This window comes from Aristolochia californica, unplaced genomic scaffold (genome assembly GCF_029961685.1).
Source record: "Aristolochia californica isolate CCGP_79_NKW_82.1479 unplaced genomic scaffold, dmAriCali1.0.hap1 SCAF_16, whole genome shotgun sequence".
Classification (NCBI taxonomy): domain Eukaryota; kingdom Viridiplantae; phylum Streptophyta; class Magnoliopsida; order Piperales; family Aristolochiaceae; genus Aristolochia; species Aristolochia californica.
This window is the reverse complement of record NW_027181837.1, coordinates 20,153,102-20,172,957: the sequence shown is the minus strand read 5'-3', so window position 1 is coordinate 20,172,957 and position 19,856 is coordinate 20,153,102. Positions and strand designations below refer to the sequence as shown.

At 39.8% G+C, this 19,856-nt stretch overlaps 4 protein-coding genes across 5 annotated transcripts; 1 reads left to right on the top strand and 3 right to left on the bottom strand.

Moving 5' to 3' along the window:
* Positions 1–5,619: 5,619 nt before the first annotated feature.
* On the bottom strand, positions 5,620–6,319 carry LOC137952858 (17.3 kDa class I heat shock protein-like). Its single transcript, XM_068799945.1, has one exon. It carries the CDS (start codon positions 6,161–6,163, stop codon positions 5,681–5,683), a length of 483 nt encoding a protein of 160 aa, XP_068656046.1. The 5' UTR covers positions 6,164–6,319; the 3' UTR covers positions 5,620–5,680.
* Positions 6,320–8,011: 1,692 nt separating this feature from the next.
* LOC137953915 (photosystem II 10 kDa polypeptide, chloroplastic-like) lies at positions 8,012–9,573 on the top strand. Its single transcript, XM_068801468.1, has 5 exons — positions 8,012–8,263; positions 8,814–8,872; positions 8,964–9,019; positions 9,140–9,192; positions 9,261–9,573. The coding sequence occupies exons 1-5, from the start codon at positions 8,110–8,112 to the stop codon at positions 9,353–9,355; spliced, it is 417 nt and encodes a 138-aa protein (XP_068657569.1). The 5' UTR covers positions 8,012–8,109; the 3' UTR covers positions 9,356–9,573.
* A 142-nt stretch (positions 9,574–9,715) lies between these two features.
* LOC137952705 (beta-xylosidase/alpha-L-arabinofuranosidase 1-like) lies at positions 9,716–12,352 on the bottom strand. The gene is made up of 5 exons (XM_068799766.1): positions 12,020–12,352; positions 11,616–11,921; positions 11,257–11,527; positions 10,407–11,162; positions 9,716–10,329 (listed from the first exon to the last, which is right to left on the bottom strand). Exons 1-5 carry the CDS (start codon positions 12,311–12,313, stop codon positions 9,716–9,718), a joined length of 2,241 nt encoding a protein of 746 aa, XP_068655867.1. The 5' UTR covers positions 12,314–12,352.
* A 2,619-nt stretch (positions 12,353–14,971) lies between these two features.
* LOC137952796 (probable receptor-like protein kinase At1g30570) lies at positions 14,972–18,557 on the bottom strand. Of its 2 annotated transcripts, XM_068799865.1 has the most exons (3): positions 18,318–18,557; positions 18,073–18,121; positions 14,972–17,981 (listed from the first exon to the last, which is right to left on the bottom strand). In XM_068799865.1, the coding sequence occupies exon 3, from the start codon at positions 17,731–17,733 to the stop codon at positions 15,124–15,126; it is 2,610 nt and encodes an 869-aa protein (XP_068655966.1). In that variant the 5' UTR covers positions 17,734–17,981; positions 18,073–18,121; positions 18,318–18,557; the 3' UTR covers positions 14,972–15,123. The 2 variants fall into 2 exon arrangements, with proteins under 2 accessions (XP_068655966.1, XP_068655967.1); XM_068799866.1 differs by having other exon boundaries at positions 14,972–18,121.
* Between the last annotated feature and the right edge of the window lie 1,299 nt (positions 18,558–19,856).

Genomic DNA, 19,856 nt, shown 5'->3' with positions numbered 1-19,856 from the left:
GCCCCAAAGTGGATTCTTGAAGATCAAGTCATGTCCAACATGAAGATCATGTCATGTCATGTACATGAAGATCAGGTAAGAATTTGTGTTAGTGTTGACGACTTCATGTGCACTGGAAAACAGTTTCCAGTGTTAGTGCCCCAACATGAGAAAAACATAAAAAACAAGAGAATTTCTAAACCTTTACAGTATACTTAATTACAACATAATTCTTAAACCCCAAATTAGGTAAAACAACCATTATTACTACACGAATAAATTATTTAATGTATAATTAAATATACTAATATATTTATTAATTGAATTAGATATTTTATTATACATTAATATGGTAATTACATGAGCCAATGAAATAACTACATGATTAATTACAAATAATAAATAAATAACATTATAAATAACAAAAACGAAAGTAATACGTTGAGTTATTAATTTATTAATAACATATGATATACTTTAACCTAAAAATGAATAATTTAAGAGAAAAAAATGATCTAATCATAACTTTAACACACTATATATTTGTACATAATATATTTTATGTATTATTAATTATTAATATATTATCACAAAATTTAAAACTATTGGTTTAATTAACTATAGCAATCGGATAATTATGCCAAAAATAATTTATCAAATATTTATTTTAACAATATTTTAATTATGACTATTAAATCACTATTTTAATATAGTAACTGTAAAATAAATATATTAAATAAATAAAAATAATTAATTATAAATAAAAATAATTATTTATAAATAAAAAATAATTATTTATAAATAAAAATAATTAAACCATCGTCATCTTCCTCAGCTGCTAGCCAAAGGGCAACGACGATGGCGATGGGGACGGGCTAGTAGGCGACGGCGGGCAACGACGATGGCGACGGGGACGGGCTAGTAGGCAACGGCGACGGCCGGCGACGGAACGAGAGAGGGCTGCGGCAACACCGAGAGAGGGCTGCGGGAACGAGAGACGGTTGCGGAACGAAAGAGGGCTGCGGCAACACCGAGAGAGGGCTCCGGAACGAGAGAGGGCTGTGGCAACACCGAGAGAAGGCTGTGGAAATGAAACGGCAGAGAGCCCCCCGAGAGACAGCACCGCTCGCTGAGAGAGAGCCCGCGCGAGAGTCATGTAGATGATTCTCAAAATCGGGCGGAAAGCACTTTCCGCTCGTTACTCTTGAGACATGAACTCGTGATTCATGTATATTCATGTACATGACATGAATTTCGGCGCCCCCTAACGACATCAGGACATGAACTGCATAATGCGCATGAAGATCATGTCCTGAGTCATGTGCACTAACCCCCCCTAATAGTTCATCGAAAGTTATTTCTATAAAATGTATTTTTAATTTGTTCAAGAGCTATAAGGAAGGAGAGTTTTAAGGAATTTTTTTTTTTTTTTTACTTTATGATCTCGCACATGCGAAATCGCACGTGCAAAATCATCTTCGCATGGGGGTGGGGGAAAATTATTTCTCCGCTAATTTCTCCCCTGAACTTACTAGATCTGGTTTTCCGCTGAGATGATGCAGAGGGAAGGGGGTTACGGCGTCAGAGAGGACTTGTTGTCGGGGATGACGGCGACAACGGAAGCGGCGGCGAGTAGAGGAAGAAATCGAATGGATGGCGACAGAGGCGGCCGACTAGCAGCTGTCGACGACGACAACAGCCAACGTGAGGGGCTCGGCGGTGACGAGGGGAGGAAAAATTATCCCCCCCTCGCTCTCACTCTCGTTCCTGATCCCGCTCCCTTGCTCTCGATCCCAATCCCGATCCTAATACCGATCCCGACTCACCTCGAGCAGGCTCGCAAGCCGACGAACCGAACCTGGCTTCGGTCGAGCTCGGCTCGTTAATTTAAACGAGCCGATTTCGAAGCTCCAACTCGAGAGATAACGAATCGAACGGAGCCGAGCTCGAGCCGCTCGCGAGCCGGCTCAGTTCGAAGCCATCCTGATTCTTAGCTGTCTCTGATTAACAACATAGTATTTCCAGCCTGGTCCATGGTATTTCCACCGTAATATTCTGTCGATGTTTCTCACTCTATTTATTTGGAAGTTGTCTTTCCTTCGCTGCCTTATTTCCAAATCGCTAATGCTAATTATACATGCTGCTATTTTTTTTGTTTTATTTCTTATTCCAGAAACTCCTCTCATCGCCGACTCTACTCTGTTCAAAAGCAGGGAGGAAGACGACGACTGCTACCGTTTTAAAGTGTTTCATGAGTTCGGAAACCGAATTGAATCCAGTGCATTTCCATGGTGAATATCTTATTCTTGCCAAGTTTCCCGAGCGCTAGGATCTTGTTGTCGTTTTTGTACTATTTCTGTCGAGAGTCCTTCGACATTAGGGAAGAGAAGAAGATGTTGAAAATTAAATTCTTCCCAAGTTAGGAAGCCTCGGATTAAATCCGGGCCACGCCTATTCTGCCCAACTCGGATCGGCGGGGTTAACCCAGCGGGCTGGCGCCAAACTCTATTTTGTTCCGCTCGGGTTAATGCAATGGTTTGGGCCAACTCGCTCGGGTCAACCCGATGTGGGTCCACCTGACTCGGGCCACTTATTTTCTGCCTCGGTATAAGTATCTGGACCAAAGCTTATACATATTTATGCCGCGACTCGGATATATTGGTCTCCTATTTGAGTTGGTGCGACTCTGTAAATTTTTTCTCTTGTTGGATTATTACTTTGAAGAATTGACAGATTATTCCTTATTCAACATATTATTTGGTACAAATACTTTACTTGCATTGGATTATTTCATAGGTCATTTTATAAGGATTATTTTTGTTTGTGTTATATGGGCCTAAGCCCATTTCAGTTACTGTTATTGTGTCTATTTTGATGAGATACTATTATTGAAGGAGATGTGGCCTCATACCATTATTTATTTGTCCTTGTCAAAAATATCAAATTCCATGACACTTAATACCCCGTAAAAAATATCAAATATGTCAACGGTTGGGATTCCATGACTAAGGAACTTAATACCCCGTAAAAAATATCAAATATGTCAACGGTTGGGATTCTATAATGGAGGAAATTAATAGCCCGTAAAAAATATCAAATATGTCAATGATTGGGATTCCATGACGGAGGAACTTAATAAAACTTATTGGGGGGGGGGGGGGGGGGGGGGGGGGGGGTGGGGTTAGTCAACTTAAAGTCTGAGATGAAGATCAACCGCATTATGTCATTCATCAGTTGAAGTCGTTAGTGGAGCGCAGATGACATTTCATCTGGATGTTGGGGATGAAGCGGTCCTTCATCTCCACGTTATAAAAAAATTCAAGTGGTTTCCGACCCTTTTTGCCATTCATTCAGATGAAGGATGTGTGTGGGTTCGAACTAGCGACCATTTTTTCCCCTCTCTCGCGCATCCTCATTTTCATTTTTTCTTCCCTCTCTCCTGCACCCCCTCTCTCGTCTCCCTGCGCCCCCGACGTCTCTGCTCCCTGTCTTCTCTCGGACTCTCCTCTCCGGCCTCTGTCTCTGCTCCCTCTCGTCTCCGGCCTCCGTCTTTCGGTCTTCTCTCGAACTCGCCCTCTCTCTCGCACCCCCTCTCTCATCTCCGTGCCTCCCTCTCTTCTCTCTCTTCTCCCTCTCGACCTCCCTTTCTTCTCTCTCTTCTCCCTTTCAGCCTCTTACTCCCTTCTCTCTCTCGCTATTCTCCTTTTCCCCAAAATACCTTCCGATTTTGTTTGATTTCCCCATTTCGATTTCGATTTCCCCATTTCAATTTTGATTTTGATTTCGATTTCCCCATTTACTCTATTGTATTAGTGATTTAATAGTGTTAATTAAATTATTGTTAACTCAAACACTTGGTTTAATTAATTTATTTTTATAATTAATAAAATCAAAGGTTTTATATTTAATGGAAAAATATTTTTAATTACTAATATGTAAAAATATATAGTGTGTTAAAGTTAGTATTTGATAGATTTTTCCTGTTTAATCATGACTTTTTATGTTAAAGAACACCATATATTATCAATAAATTAATAACTTAAATGTATTATATTCGTTTATTTTATTTTTAGAGTTATTTATTTATTTTTTATGATTAATCACGTGCACAGTTAATTGACTCACGTAATTACAATATTAATGTACAATAAACAGAAATCTTTAACTAATATAATATATAATTAAATTAATTAGTACATTAATATATTTTAGTTATACATTAAATTAGTTATTCGTGTAGTAATAATGTTTATTTTACCTAATTTGATATTTAAGTATTATATTTTAATTAAGTATACTTTACAAGATACTAATTATTTTAGTTTTTGTGTTTTCCTCATTTGGGGGCACTAACACTGGAAATTGTTTTCCAGTAGACATGAACTTGTCCACACGAACACCCATTTCGAAGATGAAGATCATGTAAATGCATGAGATAAAGATCAAATTTCCAGTTTGTTGACTAACCCCCCCCCCCCCCCCATTAATGTCATATAGTAATCGTTGTCATGTAGAGGGACGATGGTGGAGGTAGACATTTCGGAGCAATGCTGATCAATATACTACCTACAAAAGACGGAGTGTGCCCTATGGGGGGGTTAGTCAACAAACTGAAAATTTGATCTTCATCTTCATCTCATGCATCTACCCGATCTTCATCTTCGAAATTTAAAATCATTGATTTTATTAATTATAAAAATGAGTTAATTAAACCAAATACTTGAGTTAACAATATTTTAATTACCACTATTAAATCAATAATACAATAGAGTAAATAAAAAATAAATATGATTAATAAATAAAAAAGTATTATATTAATAACATAAGATAGATTTTTTATATGATATTAATTAATAATATATTTTCACAAAATTAAAAGTAATTAATTAATCAAATACATACTTTAATTATATTTCATTTACCAGATATGAAATAGTAATAAAATTAAACAAAAATAATAAATAAATACATATATAACTTTATTAATAACCTAAAAGAAAGATTATTCAAATAACGAGTTCGTGCCTTTAATATTAAAATCATCAAGTTACAAGTTTAGCATATCCTCCAAAAAGCACAAAGAAAATATTTTGTTGCAAATAAACAAATGAACGACACATGCTCAAAAGTAATAAAATATAACCATCATTTATCATTCTACATAAAAGTCGATATAATATCTCGAAATTATGCCACTTCACTAACAACTTCAACTGATAAAGAATCTTCGTATCGGATTTCAAGTTAAGTTGACTAACCGCCCCGATACAGAGCGGTAGAAGATAAAAGCATATTAGATTATGTGTTATTTTATAAAAAAATATTATACATAAGTTGAGAATTCGTGGTGTACTCTCACCCCAACATGGGGAGTGCTGAGAGATAAAGGACCAATGCCCACACGCCATCATGCCACGTCAACACCTTAAAAGGTCTAACGGTATGTCATCAAATTACCATGTCGGCGTGGCATGATGACATGTCGCTATGTGAGTAGTGAAAGCAGACTTTCGTTAATCGGTCAAATTGGGTAGTTTTGTTATTTATTTTTATTAAAAACTGGATAATACAGTAAACTTACAGGAGCACAGAGATCACCGAGCTCGAACAGCATCACATGATCGTGTATCAGAGGATGAATGAAAAACAAAATCAACTACAGTTTTTTATTTGAAACAAACTAATCATGTACATAAAAAGCTTAGCCAGAGATTTCAATGGCTTTCACTTCAGGCTTGGGGGTTTCTTCTTTAGGCATCGTGACAGTGAGCACTCCGTTCTCCATCGCCGCCTTCACCTGATCCACCTTTGCGTTTTCTGGCAACCTGAATCGCCGCAGAAACTTGCCGCTGCTCCTCTCCACGCGGTGCCACTTATCGTTCTTCTCCTCTGCCTCTCGGTTCCTCTCTCCGCTAATCTGAAGAACTCTCCCGTCTTCAACCTCCACCTTTACTTCTTCCTTCTTGAGGCCCGGCAGATCGGCTTTGAAGACGTGGGCTTCCGGGGTTTCTTTCCAATCGATCCGGCCGCCGGCGAAGGCAGAGACATCGTTGGCGAGATCAGAGGGACGAGGAGCGGAGATGGAATTTGTGAAAGGGAAACCGTCGAATGGGTCCCAGACATCTAGGGAGAAGGGGTCGAACACGTTAGATCGCCTGCCGAAGAAGCTTGGAATAATCGACATTTCTCTCTACAACTCCTCTTAAAAGCTGATTGACTGCAAAGAAAGATAAACGATGGGTCGATTTGTTGAAGTAGCGCGCTGAATATAGATTCACGAAACCTTTCGATGAGGAGAAGCGCTACAGCTTCAGAGAATTTATAGGCGAAGATGCGCGCGGCTTTCAAACAAAATCTGGAGCCTTCGAGTCCTTTCCTGTGAGAAAGAATGTTCTGGACGAAGACCGCAGAAAACTACAGAAAGCAAATTGCCATCTACAGTCTCTTCTCTGGACTTTTCTGGAATTTTCGGGTTAAACGAGAAGAAAACAGAGTCTGACGCCAAGAAATTTACGGAATACGGGTTTATGGATCGGCCCATTTGGTTCCTAAACCGTTTAAACTCGCTAAAAAAACCTAGTTCAGTTCAACTGTTATTTGAACTCAATTCGAGTTTAAACTTGAAATAAAATTTAAAATTCAAAATATCCCAAACTTGATTTGTTAGCTCATGAACGGACTAATTAGTATAATTTTTTTTTACAAAAATACCTTTTATTTTAATTACTCTCGTTAATTCTCTCTGTAGTTGATTAATAGTTACTCTTAGTTATTTCAAACCTCAAAGACCATTGATGGTTTAGCCTTTTTGGTCATTCGACATCTAATGTTATTGTTTGTAATATACATTATTGACGAAGTTGTTTGTATGCTCTATTGCAATATCTTGGATTCTTATGTGATACTTTTCAATTAATTATAATATTTATTTTTATAATTTTTTAAAAATTTTAAATATAAGTTAGAGCTAGAACCCGACTTGAGTTCAGATTCAAACTTAGTTAAAAAATTTGGTCTCTAATTCAATTTTAATTTTTGGTTCGAGGCTAAACTCGAACTCGAGTTTAAAATATTCAGATCAAACTAAACTTGAACATATATATATGATGCCACCCCTATAAAATAAGTTCCATCTAAGTTAAATATATATTTATAATCTAAAAATTAAGCTTAAATTAAATAATTTAATTTTTTTTTCTTATTTTAAAATTTTCTCTCCTTTATTGATGTTTTAAGTTTATTTTAGATTTTTTTTTTGTTTTATCATTGTTAATGATAAAGTAGAGGTAATGGTATTTTTGTAAATATAGTTGAATTAATGACTGGCTTATAAATAAAAAGACATTTTTAAACATCACCCTTCTTTTGAAGAGGAAAGAGGAGTATGAACTTGAGTCCCTTAATTTTTTATTTATTTATCAGATTTGAATAAAATACCTTAATTTTTTATATTTTATTAATTTGAAAAAATAATTAAGAGACCTATGAACCTTTAACCCCCTTTGGATTGAGAATTGACCTAACGTGAGTATTCGGGGTTTCTTTCCAATTGATCCGGCCGTCGACGAAGGCCGAGACTTCGTTTATGAGATTTGAGGGATGAGGGAAAGAGAGGGAAGTGCCGAAGAAGGGAAAGTCGTCGCATGGGTCCCAGAGGAGAGTATGACACTTCACCTTATCCATAGTGCTACATCTTGTTTTTGGTAGAGTTTTTCTATAACTCCAATTGTCAGTGCCACCTCCTTTTGCTAGTGTGGCGTTTAGGAGGCATCTAAGTGACAATTTCCTTTGGATCATCATCTAACCAAGTAATTTAAGTTAATGTTGCATTAGTACATAACAAATGGTCATATACTACATTATTGGAGCATTATTATTTGTACATTAAATATAATTTAGAAAGAGAAAGTTATCCGACACGAAAAAGTCATTTGGTGCGAAAAATATTACGGGAAGCAAGGATAAAGAGGCGCTCCCTATCTAGTTTTACCCGCATATTTACTGCCACTTGTCAGGCGGACATCGACTCTTCTGGTCTAATTGGCATTCTTCCATTGCCTTTCTGCTGGCAGCTGAGATCACAGAGAGTAAGGAAGGAGAAGAGCTAATTGGGTGTTCGGCGGAGCAGAAATGGCAGCCTCTGTCATGTCGTCCTTGACTCTCAAGCCCTCTCCCTTGTCAGAGAAGTTCGTCGTCAGAGGCTTGCCTTCCCTGGCAAGACCCTCTTCTTTTAAGATCGAGGCCAGTGGTGGCAAGAAGAAGATCAAGACTTCACAACCTTACGGTCAGTGATAGTACTCCCTTCAGAAGTGAAATAAAATGGGGGTTTTGAACTAAAGCTTAGTTTTTAATCCTTTATGTGGGGGATTATTTAGTTCTGCACTCAGCGACGATTATGGAGTCCAATCCTGATTGCTGCCAATGCGATACTGCTCCCTTTTTTTTTTTTATCTCTAGTTCTAGATCCATACAAAGCCTAATTTTCATTTCAAGTTTTGGTGATTCCTGAAATGGGTTTTTCTTTTTTTTTTTCTTTTTTTTTTCTTTTTTGTTTTTTTTTGTTTTAGATCTTCACGATAGTTATGCAAATCCTGCTTTTTCTGTTTGTGTTTTGGTGATCACTGAAATGGGAATATGAACTTCCTCTTTCAGGACCTGGGTTTAGGGTTTAGGGTGCAAATCCTGCTTTTTCTGTTTGTGTTTTGGTGATCACTGAAATGGGAATATGAACTTCCTCTTTCAGGACCTGGGTTTAGGGTTTAGGGTGCAAATCCTGCTTTTTCTGTTTGTGTTTTGGTGATCACTGAAATGGGAATATGAACTTCCTCTTTCAGGACCTGGGGGAGGCATGTCCTTGAAAGAGGGTCTTGATGCATCAGGAAGGAAGGGCAAGGTTCTCATCTTTTCATCTACATCTTCAATAATGAGAAATGATGATTCCTTTCCGGTGTTTAATGGGTTTGATTTTGTAATTGATGATGCAGGGGAAGGGTGTATACCAATTTGTAAACAAATATGGTGCCAATGTTGATGGATACAGGTAAAAAGCCCTCAAACTTCAAACAGCTCTCTTACTGGGGAGATGAACCTTTGTTCAATAATTACTATGGGTTTTGATAGTATTTTTCTGAAAGGGTAATCCTGTTTCTTTGATCTACAGTCCTATTTACTCACCTGATGAATGGTCACCCAGTGGTGATGTCTATGTAGGAGGTAAAAATTCTCCACTGAAGATGAAGTTACCGAACTATTTTCTGAACTTCTTTGATGGGTTAATGCAGGAACCACAGGGCTCTTGATTTGGGCAGTTACTCTTGCTGGTCTTCTCTTAGGAGGTGCCCTCCTTGTCTTCAACACAAGTGCTTTGTCTCAGTAGGGATGTACAGTGTTTACTCTGTATTTGCTTCTTGTAAATTATCATCTTCTCTCTCGCTTATGTATATTATGACAGAAACATATTTGCTTCTTGTAAATTATTAGATCTTAAAGATCCTCTTTTCTCACCCTCTCTGTCCTTATCATCTTCTCTCTCGTTTATGTATATTATGACAGAAACAACTGTGGATACTGCTAGCTGCTTGCTTCTTTTGAAATAGAAGGGATTGATTTATTACAAGAGAAATTGTGAAGAGAAATAGAAAGAGGTTTTCTATTTATTCTGCTTCTACCATGTAACATCTCTTCATCTCATGATCCATACTAGTTGTTTTGCTATAAAACTAAGAAAGAAAAACCTCTACTCATAAATAACTTGCACTGGGAAGGAGATGGACTGTTCTCCATCACCAACAACGATGGTGTGTTCGCCAGATGGGAGAACAATGTACCCAGAATTCTTCACGACGCTCAAGCTCTTGCAAATATTCAAGCTGAAGCTGGTCTTTACGCTGCCACCGGCTGGCACAAACACCCTCTCAAACCCAACCACCTGCTTCGCCGGAGCAAACAAGAGGCCTGCCGGAGGGACGGAGTAGACGAGCAGGACATGAGGGCCGTCTACCTTTCCTGTATTCGCGACCTCGATCTCGAATTCAATCGAGTCGTTGCAGCTCAAGTCATCAATTCGCATGGCTGGGCATGGTCGGACGATGGCCTCGTCGGTATGGTTCATGGCAACGCAGTGTTGACGCGAACTCAGTTTTGTTCGGTAGGATCTAGTTGCAGAGTTTAGGGTGTAAGCAAAAGTGGTGTAGCTGAGACCATAACCAAATGGGTAGACCACAGAGCCGTTGAAAAACTTGTAAGTTCTTCCTGGGTAACCCAGCTCGTCGTCTGGTCTCAGTTGCATGGATGTCATCGGAAGCTCATCAGTGTAATTGCCGTAGTACCAGGTAAGAGGCAGTCTCCCGCCTGCAAATGATCTAAAATCCATGAGCAATGAATTAAAAAGCTAAAATTTCAGAACGAAGAGCAAGAATTAAATTGACCTGGATTATAGTTGCCGAAAACGACATCAGCTACGGCATTGCCTCCTTGTTCACCAGGATAACCGGCCCAAACAATAGCAGCAATCTTAGGATTGTTGTGAATGGCAGAAATGTCGATTCCGCCAGCGGTGAAAATCACAAGCACAACAGGGCCAGCGGCACTAGCAGCAACCTCCGAGATGAGTTGGTTCTGGTAACCCGGAAGCCAAAGATCAGTCCGATCTAAGCTCTCGGCCTCTACGCTCAAATCCAAACCGGCAAAAATGATGGTAGCGTCCGCGTGCTTCGCAGCCATGGCTGCCTGGTAAATCAGTCTCTCAGTGCGACAATGCACGTCTTCGCAACCCATCTGATAATCTACAGTTACGATCTGGGAGAAAGCATCAAGAGGGGAGACTACGTGGCAAGGGATACCGGCATAGTTTCCGATCATAGCGTCGGTTGCATTTGCGTGAGGGCCAACCAGGGCGATCTTTTTCAGTTTCTTCAGGTCCAGTGGCAGTGTTTCGTTGTTCTTGAGAAGAACGATTCCTTCTTTTGCTGCTTGTGCTGCGAGCTCGATGCTCTCTTTGCTGCAAACATCGTCCTTCCCCAGCGACTCGTAGTTGCCGACGCTTCCATCGAAGAACCCGAGCCTCATCAGGACTACGTAGAGATTTTTCAGGGCCTTATCGACCTCTTCTTCCTTGACTCTTCCACTCTCCACTGCAGAGACGGCTGTGTTCGGATAGAAGCTGCCACAGTCCAAATCCAAACCTGTAAAAGATTTGATAATGAAGCAGTTAGTCGTTTTAACAAATAGATTTTATAAACGAAGTCTAATAATGGATTTGAGTGAATTTAGATAAACCAGCTTCGAGTGCTTGCGAAATTGCATCCTCTGGTACATCGCCGAGCCATTTGTGGCCATGGAGCATGACTTCGATGGAATCACAGTCGGAGACGATGTAACCATGAAGATCCCATTCTCCTCTTATCTTCTCAGAAAGAAGTCTGTTATCTGCACAAGCCGGGACGCCATTGATTTTGTTGTAAGAACACATCACAGAGCTAACATCACCGTCCTTGACACACATTTCAAAAGGACGCAGGAAGGTCTCCACCATGTCTTGCTCGCTAACCTGCGTAATTAAAAATCAGTCTCTGATTCCATTGATGAACTGTAGTTTAGTAGCAGAGAAAGGAAAGACTTGCGGAGAAATTACGTACTCTGGCATCGAAATGGTAACGATCCACCTGCATCCAGGCATCGACATCATAAGCAGCGTAATGCTTGCAGCAAGAGGAGACCTTTAGGGGTCTCGAGTTCAAGTCGTCGACGTTCTCGTAGCCCCCGACATCCTGCAAGCCTCGGACGTAGTTTACTGCGTATCTGCCCACCACATATGGGTCTTCTCCTGGTGTCTCTATGGCTCTTCCCCATCTGGGGTCTCTCACCACGTTAATGTTAGGGCTCCAGTACGTCAGTCCAGCCATGCCAAGATTGAACATGGCCCTCGCTTCTGTAGAGACAACCTGCAGTATAGGAAGAACGGCGGCATTATGGAATGAGGACTATTAATGGAGGAAACAAATGTCACAGTGAATGTAAAATATCCGTCATCGACTGTTACCTGGCCGATGGTTTTCCACAGCTTCTCGTTAAATGCAGCAGCGGAGAGGATGGGTGTGGGGAAGCTGGTTGCACCGGGAACGATGTTTTTATCGAAACGAGTTCCGGGGCCGACGTTGGAGACGCCATGAAGAGCCTCAGACCACCACTCGTAGGAAAGAAGGCCAAGCCTGGCTACTCCGAAAGCCGTGTTGCCTAGCTGCAGGGCCTTTTCTTCGAGTGTCATCTGATCGACCAAGTCCTTGGCTCGGAGAGAGAACGGAAGAGATTTGTTGCAGAAGGAGTAATCGTTCATATTGAGTCCCAGGCCGAGGTACCTAGCTGTGTCGCAGACGTACGTGACATTTCGGGATTTGGTTGCGGAGGGCGAAGAGGCTGTAAGGGACCTGGAAGAGGCGGAGACGGCGAGGAGAGAAAGGGAGAAAAGGAAGAGAAGTCTCAAAGCAGCCATTTTTGGGGAGACGAAGAGTCGATTCAGTGGTGTGGAAACAGGAAAGACTGCCCGAATTTATATTGGCCATTAGAGAGAATACTTCGGAATTGATGTAGATTACACATTATCTGAATGGTGCTGATTTCAAATATCGAACTGAGAAAAAATGGGGATGAAGGAAAATCCGAAAGTACTATCCTAACTGAAAGATTATCCTGTTTGAACTTTCGGAACAGAAGGAAAGGCCTTAGCTGATCTATCTGTTCATGGTCCCGAAACCTTAATGATTGAAGTTGCTAATCAATTTCCAGTACTTTTACTATCTCCAAATCTAAATACGAATATAGGATATCTTCGTTAGTTAAAGCTGAAACTGATCAAATCATTCCGATCTCTTTCGCAAATGAGAGCTATATGCCGGTACATGATCGTATTATAGTTTGGAAAGTTAGCCGTTCAGAGACAATTCAGAAATCATGCTGCTTCTTATGGCATGTCGTCCATTTTATTGAGTTCAAACTGCGTGCATGAGCCGAGGTGCAGATGTACTGCAGAACACGTTGCATTTTCCCATGAAATATTCTTGTCTTCCCTCTCTTGCAGTGGCTACCTCCTCCTGCTACAATTAATCCGAAGAAGAATGGATACAATTCTGTAGATGATGATGGGTCTATAATCAATGCGCGAGGTAGTTCTTCCACTGCGGAAGGAAATCCGGATCGATTTTCATTGCGGCAGTGGGACTAAATGTATTTAAAATCAACCCAAAACATTCAATTATGAACACTGAAGTATGGGAAGTTATTGCTGGGACGATGAACCAGCGTGACTCGCAGAAGCTTCTACCTTTGTTTTGCTAAAAATATATATCATTCATCCATTTTTTTTAAGGGCATTACAGCTATAAAACTCCACAGATCGGGTTTAGTACATGTCGAGTTCAGGGAAACTAGTCCATGATCCGAACAACTGGTTTTTTTTTTTTTCCTTCCATCCACAACCTGCAGGGCAAAATCTAATATTTATCCCTTTATTCTAATGAATACATGTGTTTCAACGAATGCTTTCTATTATTTAGAAAATAAAATTTTTGGCCTTGAAATTCTTATTGAAAAAGTTGAGAATTTAGCAGGAAAGAATGATTGAAAGAAAGAAAATCTCGGGGGGACTGAGATATGATCTTTTTCAAACTATCGGAGTAAATTTAATCCGTATAGCGAGTCTGATAGTGTTACATACAATTTAGGATAACAATGGAGGCAGAAGGCCAAATCAATATTCGAGCGATGTAAGAAAAGCCATATATTCATACTGGACTTGCTCGGAGAGGGGTGAAAGCCTGTGTGAGTCGTATAAACCACTTTCAGAAGCTTACTTCTTCCCACCACTGGATTGCACAATGTAAGTTTTTCCTTCCTGCCTGTACTTCCCAGAAGCCTGCAGAAAGAACATGAAAATGACTGAATTCTGATGTAATTTTAGCTAGGTTGAGAAACACTGAAGGCATAGGTATTCATGTATAATAACTACCCAGAAACAATAGATAAAATCGAAACATACAATTCCGATCTTCAGGTGAGAAGAGAATCGACCCAAGATTGGCCTCTCGGACGGGGCTTCCTTGGATTTAGCAGATTTGGGAGGCATTATTGCGAGGAAGAGCAGATGCCGAGCACTCTGCAGAGATGTACTAGAATTTTACAGACCCCAAACTGTTATTCTGAATTTGATCAACTTTTTTACCTGTGCTCCCCTGGGCTTAAAAGACCAGGTGAACAATAGCGCCCGGCGAGTACGAGTGAAGAAGCAAATCCAGCCCCCGGGGCGAACTGACGTTAACCCTAGATGTAACGTCCATGTGTCGGACCGCATCTCACACTCTAGAGTGTCGGGCGAGTCCTCGTTTAACCCGTCCTCGTTTACATTAGATTGGAATTGCTCTTAGTTTATTCCTCCCTTATCTTGATGGAGATACAAGGGGACAGTTCCCCGTCCTTCCAGTCATGGTCAAGACAAGAGGACAAGTCTAGCTTCTTACCTTACCACCCTTATTTCTTCGTAAACGGGTGGAGGAGAGAGGGGAGGGGGGACCCTATCCCATGATGTAGAAGAGAGGGTAGAAGCCTCCCAATCTCTCAAAAGCAAACTGTTTTAGAGGTGAAAGGGATGCTCACAACGGGACTCTCCACCTTCCCTGAGGAGATGAGGGTCAAAGAACATATATCAAACCTCTTCAATTAAAGAGCCAGAGGATCAGTCTACTCTTCTCCTAATTCAATGTGAACTAAATCGATTCAACTGAAGAAGGAAGTCACAAACATCAATTGAGCCATTGTAAAAATAATGTACATTCATAAAAACTGCATTGAGGAAAAGTGTCAATCAATACAAGGAGAGAAATCTATGACCATTTAATAGGTCCTTCCATCAAGAGCCCCTACCTCCCTCCAATATAAATAACCCCAGCAAACACATTACAAACAAATGATCTTAAGAGCTGCATCGATGACGGAGTATGAATATCACTGAACAATCCCAATATTTCAAAGCTTTTCAGGAGAAAAAATTTCAAGCGCATAGAAAGATAAGTCACATTCCAAAACACTCTACAGATTATAAAGATGGATAACAGATATGGAGGGACTTTGACTCATACAGTTCTGTTCTGCCACTCACCTGCCTTGAGGATGAACAACCTGTGAAAAATCCACCCCTCTGGTTGCATCCTCTGAACGAATCCTTGTCATAGTATCTGATTCACCCTCATCACCTTTTGACACCATGCAGTCCTCCTCACCTAATGAACTTCGACTCTCTTCTATTACAGTCATTGGTGCACCAAGGAGAGTATTGGTGTATTTGACCTCTGACCTTGTAAACGAGTCTCCGTCGTTACTGCATGTGTAAGCTTCCTGCAGCTGTAGCACATACTCCAAGTGCCACAAGACTTCACCCATAGTGGGCCTGTTCTTCCCTTCGTCAGCCAAGCATTTCTCTGCAATTTCCCCAAACTTCTTCAAAGAATCCAAAGAGTAGGAACCTTGAAGCTGGGGGTCCACAATGGTCTCCAGTGATCCCTGTCTTTGCCATTTAATAGCCCACTCAGCAAGGTTGATCTGATCTTTGGGCAAGCTGGGGTTTATAACTGGCCGTGCACAAATCACTTCAAAAAGCACTACACCAAATGAGTAAACATCTGATTTCTCTGTTAATTGCTGCCTACGGAAATACTCAGGGTCAAGGTAGCCAAAACTTCCTTTCACTGCAGTACTTACATGGGTCTGGTCCAGTGTAGGGCCTGTCTTTGATAGGCCAAAGTCTGCCACCTTTGCGACAAAATTTTCATCCAATAATATGTTAGTTGTCTTAACATCCCTATGAATTATTCCTCCCTCGGCCCCTGTGTGAAGATAATGGAGCCCACGAGCAGAACCAATACACACATCCAACCTCTGCTTCCATGAGAGAGCAGGAAGATCAGTACCAAACAGATGGTTCCTTACAGTCCCGTTTGCCATATATTCATAGACTAAGATCATCTCATTCTGTTCGTCACAGTAGCCAATCATGGAGACCAGATGCCTGTGACGAAGCTTTGATAGCATCTCTATCTCGGTTTCAAATTCCCTCAACCCTTGCTGGGATTGTGGGTGGGCACGCTTGATAGCCACAAGCGTCCCATCTTCAATCTCACCCTTGTAAACCTTACCAAAACCTCCAGTGCCAATTATCAGTGATTCATCAAAGTTTTTAGTTGCAGTTCTGATCTCTGGAATGGTGAATCTCCTGCCAAGTCTCGTTGTAGCCATGGACCCATTTGCACTATGGGGAAATTTAGATCGAGCATCTGTAGTGCTCCCAAGTGTTGCATGAAGAAACAGTGGACGCCAACCTGAAGGCTGACTTTTTGCTTGAGCTGTTTTTCTTTTCTGTTTGCAACAGAAGAAGAAAGCACATAAAGCAGAAACGATGCAAACAAGAACAACAGCTCCACAAATGATCCCCCATAGAATACCCCTTCTACCACTTGAGTGTTTGCCCTCAGAATCAAATCTTCCTGAAACATGAGCAAGATTCCCACTTCTGCTAACTTTAAAAATCTCCAACCCATTCAAAAGTGCATCAGTGCCAGATTCACCGGCAGTAATATCAGGCCCCAGTTGAACCCAGAGAGTGTCAACATTCTGCAACACTGAATCAACATAATCTTGGTGAAATGCCTTGTCCTTCCCTCCAGCCTTTACAAACACATCAACATTGTCAGCAGCAGTTCGATTGTTTATGTAAATCCTGAATATCCTCTGGCCAGGTTTATCATAGTATAGCTCACAGAAGTGTAGCCGGACTAAGTAATCAAAATTGGGATGCACTTCAAATTTCCATGATATGTTAATTCTCTTCTCTGATACTTCAGCAGCATTAGTCATAGTCCTTGCATCTTCATACACAAAAAGAGGAGCAACCAAATGCTTCTCATTGGAGGCATAACTAATGTTGGACTTGTTACTTAAAACTTCACTAGCAGCCACAGTAAACATATAAGGATGATCGTTTTCCCACATTCTCCACAGATCTTGATCTTGAGTAGGTTCAACTTCGGACGTCCCAACATTCAGTCTATACATGGTTTCGATCCCTTTATCACTCAAAGAAAAGTTGCCACCGCTTCCACCCACTTTACTAATAGAGTCCAGGAATAATTTATCCAGAACAGGTATAATCTCAATGGCATTAACAAAAGCAAAGGACCCCTTATTGGGAACAAACCTAACCACAATTCCATCCATTCCCACATCAAGAAAGTACTCTTTCATCAAAGAGGAAACGGTCGAATTACTCTCCACACTTTGCAAGTATGAATTCTTATGAGAAATCTCATTTGTCACACTAAATTGAGTAAGAAGTTTGAGATTATTCGCTGTTACATCAAAGAACGAATCATTCACATCAACATTCTCTAAAGGGAATGGAAAGAAATGAAGCCGAAGGTAATAACTTCCAGAGACAACTTTGAAGGTATAATTGGAACTCTGATTGAATATTCGAGCAGTTTTATATAAATCTTCATAAATAGAGATTCCATTGGCAGAAGCAGTTGATGCAACAGACCCCGGGAAACTGACACTCAAGTTCTGAAAAGATAAGTCTCCATACCAAGTTCTATCATCGACAACGACACTAGAGTTTGCACCACAATTGATAAAAACAGGTTTCATTTGAGCCTCTCCAAGATAAATATACAGAAGGGAGAAAGCTACGAAAATCAACCAATAAGAACCCATCACTTTGATCTCCTTCCTGCACACTGCTGGAGGAATGCAGACTTGGGTTGACGGTATTTTAAACACTGGAATCCGACAACACCCCCCCTGTTGAATGCAGTAAGAAGTGAGCGGAAATACCACAACACCAATCCCCTCAAATTCCTGCCCTGACCGGGCTCAGCTGGGAACCGATTGACAGTCCTCTGCAACTTCCGAACAAAAACACTCTAAAAATTCACCTAATTCTTCACTTTTACAATTTGTACCTATTAAATTGACCAGATCTCAGTAACATGAAAAGCAGCCAAAGGTCTAAAAGTAGAAATCGTACAAGCAACTGAGAAGAAACAACTGCACCTCCCAAAAGAGTGATATAACATCAAGTCATCATTTTTCTTCATCTAACCTGAAACCCACAAAAGTAGAGGCAAATCAACAAGCCCTACAATCAGTTCATCCGACTCTCCAATTGTTATTACATATTCCCAGCAGACAAACAGATCCAAGCAAAGAAAAATACTATCACATAACCAGAAAAAAGAAAAAAACCAACAATCAAGCATTAAAGCAAAGAAATTTGCAGTAACATTAAATTACATTACCAAGATGCACAACTCTAGCAATATCACGACCTGATGGTAGCGGGGGAAAACGGCGCTTCAGTTTTTTCTTTCGGCTTAGTGTTCCAGATTGTACTGAGAGATGGAAACAAGTGATTCGTGCACAAAAATGGATTTTCAAGAATAGGAAAGCAAAGGAGTCAAGATCGTTGCACTGGTTTTCCCCTTTTCCTTTTTGTTTATTTTTGCTGGGTTTTTCAGCGCGGTTGTTGCTGCCAGAGATGGAAGTCCATTATTTGAGAAGTGGGGCACATGCTTTTGTCCGGAAGGAGATCAACACTGCAACTAGTTTAATGGCGTTCCCACAATACCCCTTCGTTATCCTCTCTTCTCGAACCCATTGCTTACGTTCTTTTTTGAATTTCTCTTTTCCATTTCAAAGATAACTAATTTATCAATATCCTCCTCCTCTGTCTCAGAGATTCAGCTTCAGACAGCTTTCTGTTTATTTCATAGACCATTGGACAGTTTAAAGAAATGTCAAAATTATTCACAAAGATATGATCTTTTTTTCGGCTTCTAAATAAGAGCACGAATTTCTTAGACCCTGCAAATGGGTATTAGAAATTTGAACTGACATGATCTCAGCAGAACTGTAAACATATATCTGAGAGTCAAAAAATTATCATTTCAGAAAAAACATAAAAATTATATTGTAAAGCATTTAAAACATGTTCAAAGTTCAAACGTTCAACAATTTAAAACTAGAATTCAATTTAGAAACACCTAACAGTCAAGGGAGTTAATTCTTGTTTCCGTTTTATTTACAGATCTTGTCGTCAGTCTCTTTAAGAAGGGCCGGAAGCCGTCTTCTTGTAATCGTGGAGATCGGAAGAGAAGAGCGAGGGAGATGAAACCAGGTTGATTATTTCTTTTCTCAATAGAATTAGACAAAAAAAAAAAAAAAAGGGAAGAGGGTAGAAGGCAAATTCTACATTGGAGAGAACCGAATCTTGTAATTTTACATGATTCATAAAAGTGATCGAGTCGTAGCTATTAAATCAGCCACTTTAAAAAAGTTAAACGAGACAAGATATAAAGTAAGCCTAGTTGAAGTTTGAACCAAGTAAAGTAAGCCAATTAAAATTCATATTCTTAAGAGAGATAGAGAGATAATATAACCAAATAATTATTTTTAAAAATAAATAATAATAAATTATTTTTATTTTAATAAAATATTTAAATATTTTATTAACTAATTAAATTTTATATTTATTTAACTTAATATATAACAATTGGGAGCTTATCTAATATGAAAAAGGATTTAGTACGAAATATTCGAAATGCTATATCTGCCATTCGATCATGATCAATGGTTATCTCAACTAGGGGTGGCATCGAACTGAGCCAAGCTCGATCCTGCTTATGTTTGAGGTGAGTTTGATTTAAATATTTTGAACTCAAACTCGAGCCGAGCTTAGCCTCGAACCTAAAATTATAATCGAGTTCAAACTCCAACCTATATTTAAAACTTTGTATAAAATATAAGTCAAATAAATTGTATATAAAATCATGTATACA